This window comes from Trachemys scripta, chromosome 16 (genome assembly GCF_013100865.1).
Source record: "Trachemys scripta elegans isolate TJP31775 chromosome 16, CAS_Tse_1.0, whole genome shotgun sequence".
Taxonomy (NCBI): Eukaryota; Metazoa; Chordata; order Testudines; family Emydidae; genus Trachemys; species Trachemys scripta.
Window position 1 is genome coordinate 4,385,375 of NC_048313.1, and position 10,264 is coordinate 4,395,638.

A 10,264-nucleotide genomic window follows, 5' to 3' on the forward strand; every position below is an offset into this window, starting at 1 on the left:
TACCTGGCTCTCGGAGCAGCACGGTGCATTTCGGCAGGACTTGCCATCAGGGGATCTCCCAGCGCTTCACGTATGTTTGTGAATGAAGCCTCCCCGGGAGATGGATGTACGACGTTTCACCCCATTTTACTGACGGGGAAACTGAGGCACGCAGCAAAGACGTGACTCACCCAACACTCAAGAGCGAGTGAGTGGCAGGCATAGAACCCAGGCGTCCTGACTTTTGGGCTTTGAGCATGCTCTCTTCTCAGATCCGGGCTTATAGATCCCAGGGGGCCTGACTCCCAGCCCCTTCTGCTCTAACCACGAGACCCCACTCCCCTCCCAGAGTCCGGAATAGAATCCAGGAGTCCTGGCTCCCAAGACCGCGCCCGAAACTCAAAATTATCTAAATACCATTAGCCTCCAGCCACCAATTCCCCTGATATTCCTGGTTTTTGTGCTGGATTCCCCACTGGACCCCAGATATCCACCTCCCGTCCATCTGGAGGCGCTCCAACCATACTCCAGTTCCCCATCGGCTCCGACTTAGAAAGCACATCACTGATGGGAGGTGGATTAACAAGCCCTTGGCTGCAGCAGTTGATGCCCAATCCCTCTCCCCATCAAACGCACAATTTCACCTCCCACGCACCCAGGGGCTAAGGCAGGGGCAGAGCACAGAGGTGTGAACGGGAGGCAGGGGCAGCGGCCGGCTGAGCCGAGATCTCAGCCCGGGGAAACGGGCACAGCGGCACAAGAGAGTTCAGAAGCAGAAACGTAACTGATTCCTCAAGCAGCAGCGAGGTGGAATGACCCGCCCCTGCCTTTATTAGAGTTCACCGCGTTTAAATGAATGGGTTTGAACATAGGTAGGAGCAGGCGAGCCCGCCGCACGCTTCTGAAGTACTCAGGGTGCTTTGCCAATGGATAGAACTCCTGCCATGTCACAGCCAGGGAAACTAAGGCACTGGGAGGTGGAGGGAGAGTCCCTTAAGGTCACACGGTGAAGCAGGAGCAAGAGTGGGGCGTAGGAAGTCAGGAGTTCTGGCTTCCTATCCCCTGCTCTAACCACTAGGCCCCGCACTCCCCTCCCAGAGCTGGAAACAGAACCCAGGAGTCCTGGCTCCCAGGCCCCCTGCTCTGACCACTAGACCCCACACTCCCCTCCCAAAGCCAGGAATAGAACCCAGGAGTCCTGACACCCTGGCCTCTCGCTCTAACCACTAGACCATGCTGCATCCGGTCCAAGTCTCCGCGCCTTCGTACAGATGACCCCAGAGGCTGCTCTTCTCCTCCCGTGCGGGTGAGACGCTTTTGGGCTCGGCTCTTCCCATCCTGCAGCGCGCTGGGAGAACGGGGTCTCCGCAGCCTTCCATGTCCGGGCCTCCCTACCCCCTCGTTAATTGCACGTTTCACAGCACCGTTCTCAGGCAAGAGCCTGGGCGGGAGGGAGGGAAGCAAACTCCTCCCCTCACTTCCCCCTGCCCAGGAAAATGGCCGTTTTCAGCACCTTGGGGACGTGGCGGATGGTGAGCGACACCCGGGTTCCCCGGCGCAGCTCGTCCCCGAGTGCCGCGCTGCAGGCCGCCACGTTGGCCACTTTCTCCGTGATGGCGTCGGAGGTGGCGGGTCGGATCCCGTGCAGGTAACGGACGTACATGTCCTCCCGCAGAACCAGGAGGCTGCGCGGCTCCAGCAGCAGGGACAGGAAGTGGCGCTGCTCCTCTGTCTGGGGCGTGGGGACCTGAGAAAGGACAGCGGAGCACGTTCAGAATCAAACCTGGCCTCTTCTGCAGCTGCTTCCACGGGAGGATCTCAAAGCACCCGAAGGATGTGAGTAGTTTAAGCCACACAACCCCCCTGGATGCTTACAGCACCACCCCCCGTCTTCCAGATGGGGAAATGGAGGCACCGACAGGGCTTTGCCTAAGACCACACAATGAGTCAGCAGCAGGACTGGGGAACAGAACCCAGGAGTCCTGATTCTCAGCTGCCCCTGCCCCCCTCACCTCTAACCACTAGACCTCACTCCACTCTCAGAGCTAGGAACAGAACTCCCGATTCTCAGGCCTCTCCCACGTGTTCTAACTACTACATATCACCCCCCCTCCCAGAGCTGGGGATAGAACCCATGTCCATGTGGACAAACTGGAGAAAGTCCAGAGAAGAGCAACAAAAATGATTAAAGGTCTAGAAAACATGACCTGGAAAAAACTGAGTTTGTTTAGTCTGGAGAAGAGAAGACTGAGAGGGGACGTGATGACCGTTTTCAAGTACATAAAAAGGTTGTGACAAGGAGGAGGGAGAAAAATTGTTCTCCTTAACCTCTGAGGACAGAGCAAGAAGCAGTGGGCTTAAATTGCAGTCAGGGAGGTTTAGGTTGGACAGTAGGAAAAACTTCCTATCAGGGTGGTTAGGCACTGGAATAAATTGCCTAGGGAGGTTGTGGAATCTCCATCATTGGGGATTTTTAAGAGCCGGTTGGACAGACACCGGTCAGAGATGGTCTAGATAATACTTAGTCCTGCCAGGAGTGCAGGAGACTGGACTAGACGACCTCTCGCGGTCCCTCCCAGTCCTCTGATTCTGTGATCTCCCATAAGTGGGCAGGGGGTGCATCCATGCGCACCTATAAGTGCATCACCCATAAACTGTAGGAGAGAGAGAGAGAGGAGGAGAAGGGAGGTGTACGTGTGTCCGGCTGTAGCAGTTTCTAAGCGGGATGAGTTAAAGCACCGTAAGATCCGTGCGCAGACCAGCCCTGCCCCAGCTTAGCTTCATGCCCCTCAGGGATCCCACCGCAGAGAACACAATATGGTTATTGGTTTCCCCATCGCGCCTCAGGCAGAGAGTTTTAAGGCTGCCCGAGAGATCTGGCCCTCAGATTAAAATGAGCAGGAACTGGTTACCCCAATCCGCTGATCGGGCTCCATTGCCCGCGGCGCTGAGCACACAGAGTGAACAGACAGTCTCTGTCCAGCTCAGGTCCTTCGATACCACAATGACAGGCAGCAGCTGAGTGCCTCACAGAAATGGATTTACCCTCACAGCCCTCTACAGGAAGCAGGGGGGTTCTACTGGGGCAGGGGCTGCCTTTCTGTTCTGGGTTTGAACAGCTCCCGGCACAATGGGGGCTCCTGGTCTATGACTGAGGTGCCTAGGCACTACCATAATACACCTAATAGCAATAAAAATGTACAGCTCCCAGCACAATGGGGGGTTCCTAGTCCAGCACTGGGGCGCCTAGGCACTACCGTAATACACCTAATAGCAATAAAAATGTACAGCTCCTGGCACACTGGGGGCTCCTGGTCCATGACTGAGACGCTTAGGCGCTACCATAATACAAATAATATCGCCACCTTACAGAACTGAGGCCCAGAGAGGCTAAGTGACTTGCCCAAGGTCACAAAGGATGACTCTAGTGGAGCAGGGAATCAAACCTGGGTCTCCCAAAGCCCCGGCTAGCTCCCTAACCACTTGGCCATCCTTCCTCTCTGTTCCCCGAGTGTTAGGCATGTGCATACCCCTCAACAGGATCGGAGCCTAACTAACGACAAATCAGAAAGCAGGAAAGTGACGACACTCAAAATACAAACAGAGAATTCTTGGCATTTTCTCAGTTCTCTTTCAGACATGCAGATCTCAGGGGCCAGGTGAAACCTCTCCAGGCACATCTAGATGTGACTTGTTAGCAGAGCCGGGTGAACGTTGTCAGACAAATAATTTATTCAATGACAGATGCAATATTGGTCGATCAGAAACTATTGGCAAATTTGTTGTGAGTAGTTTTGGCCATTCATAAAATGAGGGGGTGGGGGGACGGGGAGAAGGAGTTGCTGCCGCCACCACTAGCACCCCCATAATGCCCAGCTCGGTGGTTACAGCATGTAGGAGAGCCAGGTACAAATTCTCGCTCCGGAACAAACCCCAGACAAACTTTTACGATTCATCTACAAATTCCAGATTCGGTTTGACCCACGCCGAATTGGTTTTCGATTTTTCAGAACTGCCACCAAACCAAAGGGGGAACAAAACAATAAACAAACAAACCAGTTATTCTCCGGGCTCCGTTTGCAATTTTGTGCTCACCTGCTCGCTGTCCGCGTGCTGCCCCCTGCTGACGGGATGGTAGAAGTCCAGCAGCGTGTGTGATCCCAGGCTGATGGTGGTGACGGTGGGGAAGTACAGAGGTCCATCTTCATGAGGCTAGAGGGAGCTGGCATGTCAGACTAAAAAGGGAAGGATCACACACACACACACACACACACACTCCCCCAGCTCTCCTCTCCAGCACCAAGCATGAAATGCAGAAAGACACGGCTCTAAACACCAAAGACACGTGGGACCAACCCATCACACGCAGGCCCTGCTGCTGAGAAGATGCCTCTCTGACGTCGCCAACCTTTGTAGCCAGCGCACATGGCAAAGCCAGGAGTGTGGGCGGGGTGTGCATGCCCTAGGCTTGCATGTCACTGGTGCTCATGCTCCACTCCCAAGATAAAAACCCGGCTGTGGACGCAATCTGCTCTCTCACAGCGAGGTCGGGCTATCGAAAGGTGTTGGGATTAAGAGAAGACATTGGTAGCCGGGAGTCCTGACACACAGCCCCCCCCTGCTCTAGCCACTAGACCCAACTCCTTTCCCAGAGCTGGGGACAGAACCCAGGAATCCCAACTCCCAAGCCGCCCCCGTGCTAACCATGACTCTCCTGGGAAAACCTAGTCTTGGCTATCTAGACTCCATCCCCCTGAAATCTCCAGCCAGCAGGAGTTGCCCAAGATCTGCCCCCACAGACACGCCTCTGATCAGGTCAGGTTCTGCGTCTGCCCCTCCTCCTTTGCCCCCACAGGGCAGGAGCCACCCTGAGGTTGAGTAATGGAGCAGCTGGCCCGTGGGTAGTTACCATGATCCCCTGCCCAGGGAGGTACTCATTCACCAGCACGTGGTTCGCCAGCTTCCCTCCAAACGCCCCGAGGGAGGAGATCTTCTCGGCATAGCTCTGCAACCAGGTGGGCAGCTTCTCCGGTACCATCCCTTTGGCATGGGGCAGCCCTCCTGGGAGGCAGGGAATACAGAGAGGAGCTGGCGATGAAGAGATCCAGCTAGGAGATCCATGGTTGAAAAGCACTAAGCAAGTGTTATGCGACATCCCCCGCCCACCCAGAGGTTCGGACAGGCTTGGTTTAAGCACCGTAAGCCATTCCTCTCCCTCCTTCACGCCTGCAACCAGCAAATCCCTAGCTCCCTAGATCAGCAGATCTCAAAGCGCTTTACAATTTGCACATGGGGAAACTGAGGCACAGAGCAGCCAAGTGACTTGCCCAAGGTCATCCAGCTGGCCAGCGGCAGAGCCAGGAACAGACCCCAGCTGTCTCGAGTCCCTGCTTAGTGCTCTATCCTCTAGGTCACTCCGCTTTCCCCTCTTGGTTGTCACTTAGGCGCTCCAACCCCGGGATCATTTTTACTACTCTCCTCTGAACTCCCTTCCAATTTGTGCCCAGAACTGAATGCAATTAGCCTATTTATTAGGTATATTACGGTAGCACTGTGGTGCCCCAGTCATGGACCAAGCCACCATTGTGCCAGGCGCTGTACAAACCCAGAACAAAAAGACAGTCCCTGCCCCAAGGAGCTGACAAGCTAAGTAACATCCCTGGGTCCATTTACCCCAGATCTGACTCTCAGCTCCCCAGCCCAGTCACATTTGGGGGTGTATGTGCACCCCCCCCAAATCGCTATATCCTCTTTGATGCTCCATCCCACTGCAAACTCCCATGCGACTGGCAGCCCTTCAGTCACTGCTGCTGCCCATGGAGGGCTGCGGATCATTTCCCACCACCCTCTAGAGGTGCTTTTGCCTGGAAGCGGATTAAACCCCGGACACACAGCGGGGTCGACAGGGAAGGACGCAAGCCGGAGACATCTTTGGAGACCACTGGTGGAGGAATCTGGGTCATGGGGTCCCAGGGAGGGACCTGGGTTTAGCTCCCACCTGTGACTAATCCAGCCTCATTTACAGGAGGAGAGGCTTCTGCAGGAGATCCGGATCCGGCCACACCAGTTACAGGAAAGTGGGGATACCAAGGGCTCAGACATCAGCAAAACCCTTAGACCTTAGGAGGGGCCTGGGTTACCTGACCTGACGGATGTCGAGCTGTCCTTGAACAATAAACATGTCCTTGGGCAAAGGGACTGAAAACCAACACCGGTGGGAGCTTCATTGCCAGGGAGCTGGCCTGGGGCCTTGCATGAGGGTGGGGAAACTGAGGCGGGGTCCGACGCTGGGTTTGGGGAGATCTTGTCTCCTCAATCCTGCAGCCAGCCAGCCCAGGGCACTCACCAGCCAAATGACATTCCTTCCCTCCCTGATGCAGGCTGCCCTGCGCGGTTTCCAAAGGACAAAGCTAACATCCTGCGCTAAGCCCAGCCTAGACCTCGGTGGGAGCGAATTCCCCAGTTCCGTGCACTAACCGGTCCCTGGTGCAGTGGGTGGGGGAGGGAAGGGTCCACAAGCCTGAGCGCCAGCGATGGGGCTGGAGAGAACTCACCCCAGTTCTGCAGCTTTCTTCCAGACAGCTGGGTCCACTTGGGTTTGGGGGCAGCGTAAACCTGAGGGGGCGAACGCAGGGACGGGCTGAGATGCTGGAAAGCTTTGCTCGAGGGGAAGAACATTACAGAGAAACGGTACGGGAGGCACAAAGTATTATTTACATTAGCGCCGAGGGAAAGAGACCATCCATGCCAGGCAGAGCTTATAATCTAAATAGACAAGGCAGACAAAGGGCACGAGGGGAAACTGAGGCTCCAAGGCTAAGTGACCCACCCAAGACCTCACAGGCAGTCTGTGGCAGAGAAGGGAATTGAACCAGGGCCCAGGCTAACGACCAAGGGGCATCACGTTATACGAGCCTGTCCAAGGGGTGGGGGGGAGGGGAGGGGAGGGGACAAAAAACAGAAAAGTAAGGATGGGCCTGAAGCGCAGGGACTGGGCGATGAGGCCCAGAACTCTGAATGTTTAGAGGAAGGCTGGCCCTGTGGGGACTCAGGAGATCCAGGTTCAATTCCTGTCTCCGCCACAGACCCTGTGGGCAAGGCACTTTCATGCTTATATCTGTAAAACAGGCATAACAATCCATCCTGCCTACTGAGGCTGCAAGGTCTTTGGGGCAAGGGCTGTCATTCACTCTGGGTCTGTGCAGCGCCTAGCACAATGGGGCTCTGATCTCGGTTGGGACCTCAAGGTGCTCCCATAACATGCATCAGGAACTTAAGATCTATGCTGGTCCTACTACAGTGAGGCGGGGGGGGGGGGGGGGGGTCATGGTCATGCAGACGCCAGATCTACAAAAGCTGCGTCTGTCTGTGCACTCAGGGTCTGGGACCGAGATCTCCGTTGCAGAGAAGTGATACTAACACACAACCGCCTGCTTTTCGAGTCAGCCAGGAAATTCTTCACTGCAAGAGCAGCGTCCGCCAAGCGCTGCGCTCGCTTCTTGTGCCATGCGAATAATAAACCTGAATGAAAAATCTCACATACCTGGTGCAGCAGATAGGTCTCCTCCGACTTCGAGATGAAGTTTGGAACATAATAGACAGTTGGCGGAACCTGCAATTAAAACATACTAATAACACCACCACCGACTATTCATCAGTAGAGCTCAAAGCACTTTACAAAGGGGGTCGGTATCATTATGCTCAGTTTGGGAAACTGAGGCACAGAAAGGGGATGTGATTTGCCCGAGGTCACCCCGCAGGCCAGTGGCCAACCCAGGAACAGAAGCCTGGTCCTCCAAGTCCCAGTGCAGTGCTCTACCCACTAGGCCATATGCCACCCCTGCAAAAAACTGTGCAACGAGTTTGCTGGGTCTCAGAAGAACAGGTGCCCCTTACACAAAACCACCAGTAGGATCCATGCTAATTGCCCTTCCAGTCCCGCCACCCATCCCAAAGGTGAGGGCCATGTCAGCAGAGAACCCAACGGCTGTACGCACCTCGCAGCCAGAACTCCCTTCCCAACCCACAGAATGGGCCTCCCTCCAGGGCAAGGCAAGGGAGAAGCTTAATGTTATTATGTCTATGACAGCAGTATCTAGAGGCACTAGCCGAGACCGGGGCCAGGCGCTGCCCATACACAGCAAAAGAGACCTCTCTTCTCACTAACATCCCTCACAACGACAGCATGGCCGCCTGCCTCATAGATCTACAAGACAATGGACAAAACTGAGATACCCACCCCCATCGGCAAACTCATCCACGTCATCCTCACCCTTAACCATTTTACATTCAACACCACTTTGTCCAGACCATGGGCACAGCTCTGGGTACTAGGATGGCTCCCCAATACGTCAATGTCTTCATGGGCCACTGGGAGGAAGATTTTCTGGACAAAGGCACCACAGAATCAATGATGTACCTGAGACACATCAATATTTTCATCCTTTGGGCAGACGACCTGACCTCCCACACAGCTTTCCATCACAACGTCAACCATCGAACTGCAGAACGCTCCTGCACCGGTATCAACTTCCCGAATGCCATGATCCACTTCATCGATGGAACCCTACAGACAACTATCTACAAGAAACCCACGGATCAGCCTTCTCAGATCCTGTAAGCACCCCAAACACACCAAGAAATTGGTTCTCTCTGTAGTGAGGCCTTCAGACACCACAGAATAAGCTCCAAGAGAAAGTCCGGGATACACACCTTAACACGCTTAAAACCACCTGCACCGAACAAGGACACTCCACCAGAGAAGTAGATCGTATCCTGGAACGGGCCACCCAAATATCCCAAGAGAACCTGCTTCAATACAGAACAAAACCCCCTCCAACCATACCCCTTTAGTTGTCACCTACCAACCCACACTGGAACCCCTACAGGGTAACACTAAACAATTCCAACCCATACTCGACGGGGATCACAACCCGAAAGAAACCTTGGCCAAATCCCCTCTTCTGGCTTTCACCCCAACCTTGCCAATTCAGAAGCAAGTTCCCCCCAGACCAGAACCCACCAACTCAAAGAGGAACCAGACCATACCAGAACAACAGATGCAAAACCTGCAGGCATTATTCCCTCCCTGCTATATTCCCTCCCACCCCAACGCACCTTTCAAGGCCCATGGTTCTTACACATGCCCCAACAACTAAGTGAGTAAAACCAGACGATCACAACTCTCTCAAATGAACACCAGGGTTTTGCCCCAGTGCAAAACAAGCAGATAAAACCCCAGTTCCCCCTCCTGCTACTTCCCGGCTACATTCCGTGCCTGGTTACCTGCTCTACACGAAACGTCTCCAGCGCCAGGATCTTGGCACGTGGCTCCTCCATGTCAAAAAAGGGGCCTGCGATGGCTGGAAGGTCCAGTCTTCTTGGTCCCCCTCCTGGAACCGTTGCAGATCCATGGAAAGGAAGCAGAAGAAGCACCATTACCTACCCGAGAGCTGGCCAAGCGCACACTGCAAACAGAAACGAGACCATCAGGGTCTCCGAGCTGCCGGGAGAGCTCCAACAGGAATGGTTGGCACTCTGCAACAGTGGCTCTCAATCAGGGGTACATGTACTCCTGGGGAACGCAGAGATCTTCCAGGGGGTATGCCAACTCATCTAGATCAGTGTTTCTCAACCTGGTGGTCACGACCCCCCAAGGGGTCACAGGACAGGGTTTGGGAGTTTTCAAGTGCAGGGCCGGCATTAGGGGGTGGCAAGCAGGACAACTGCCCAGGGCCCTATATCACAGGGAGCCTGTAACGCTATATTACATGCTTCAGACCCGGGCAGCAGAGCTCAGGCTTGGGCTTGACTCCTGAAAGGGGTACAGTAGTCTGGAAAGGTTGAGAACCACTGATCTACAGCACACACAGGCTTTAGCCTTGTGAATGGACCAACCCTCGCAGGCCCCACTCTGCTTATGGGCAGGGTTAGCCTCACCTTACGTACAGGGAAACTGAGGCAGGGAGCGAGGGTCAAATGGGCAGAGCCAAGAACAGAACCCAAGAGTCCTGACTCCCAGGACAACTAACCCCTGAACCCCATGCCTCCTCCCACCCTACCAGAGATAGGAACAGAACCCAGGAGTCCGGGCTCCCAGCCCCCCTCGCCAGGGAGAGAACCCAGGAGTCCGGGCTCCCAGCCCCCCTCACCAGGCAGAGAACCCAGGAGTCCGGGCTCCCAGCCCCTCTCACCAGGGAGAGAGAGAACCCAGGAGTCCGGGCTCCCAGCCCCCCTCACCAGGGAGAGAGAGAGAACCCAGGAGTCCGGGCTCCCAGCCCCCCCT

The 10,264-nt window shown here is 55.0% G+C and overlaps 1 protein-coding gene across 4 annotated transcripts; it reads right to left on the reverse strand.

Moving 5' to 3' along the window:
* Window positions 1-764: 764 nt before the first annotated feature.
* ALKBH6 (alkB homolog 6) lies at window positions 765-10,146 on the reverse strand. Of its 4 annotated transcripts, none has more exons than XM_034792282.1 (7): window positions 10,131-10,146; window positions 9,265-9,371; window positions 7,523-7,591; window positions 6,534-6,594; window positions 4,889-5,040; window positions 4,075-4,191; window positions 765-1,726 (listed from the first exon to the last, which is right to left on the reverse strand). In XM_034792282.1, the coding sequence occupies exons 2-7, from the start codon at window positions 9,316-9,318 to the stop codon at window positions 1,454-1,456; spliced, it is 726 nt and encodes a 241-aa protein (XP_034648173.1). In that variant the 5' UTR covers window positions 9,319-9,371; window positions 10,131-10,146; the 3' UTR covers window positions 765-1,453. The 4 variants fall into 4 exon arrangements, with proteins under 4 accessions (XP_034648173.1, XP_034648174.1, XP_034648171.1 ...); XM_034792283.1 differs by lacking the exon at window positions 10,131-10,146 and adding an exon at window positions 9,919-9,937; XM_034792280.1 differs by lacking the exon at window positions 10,131-10,146 and having other exon boundaries at window positions 4,075-4,214; window positions 9,265-9,865.
* Window positions 10,147-10,264: the final 118 nt, after the last annotated feature.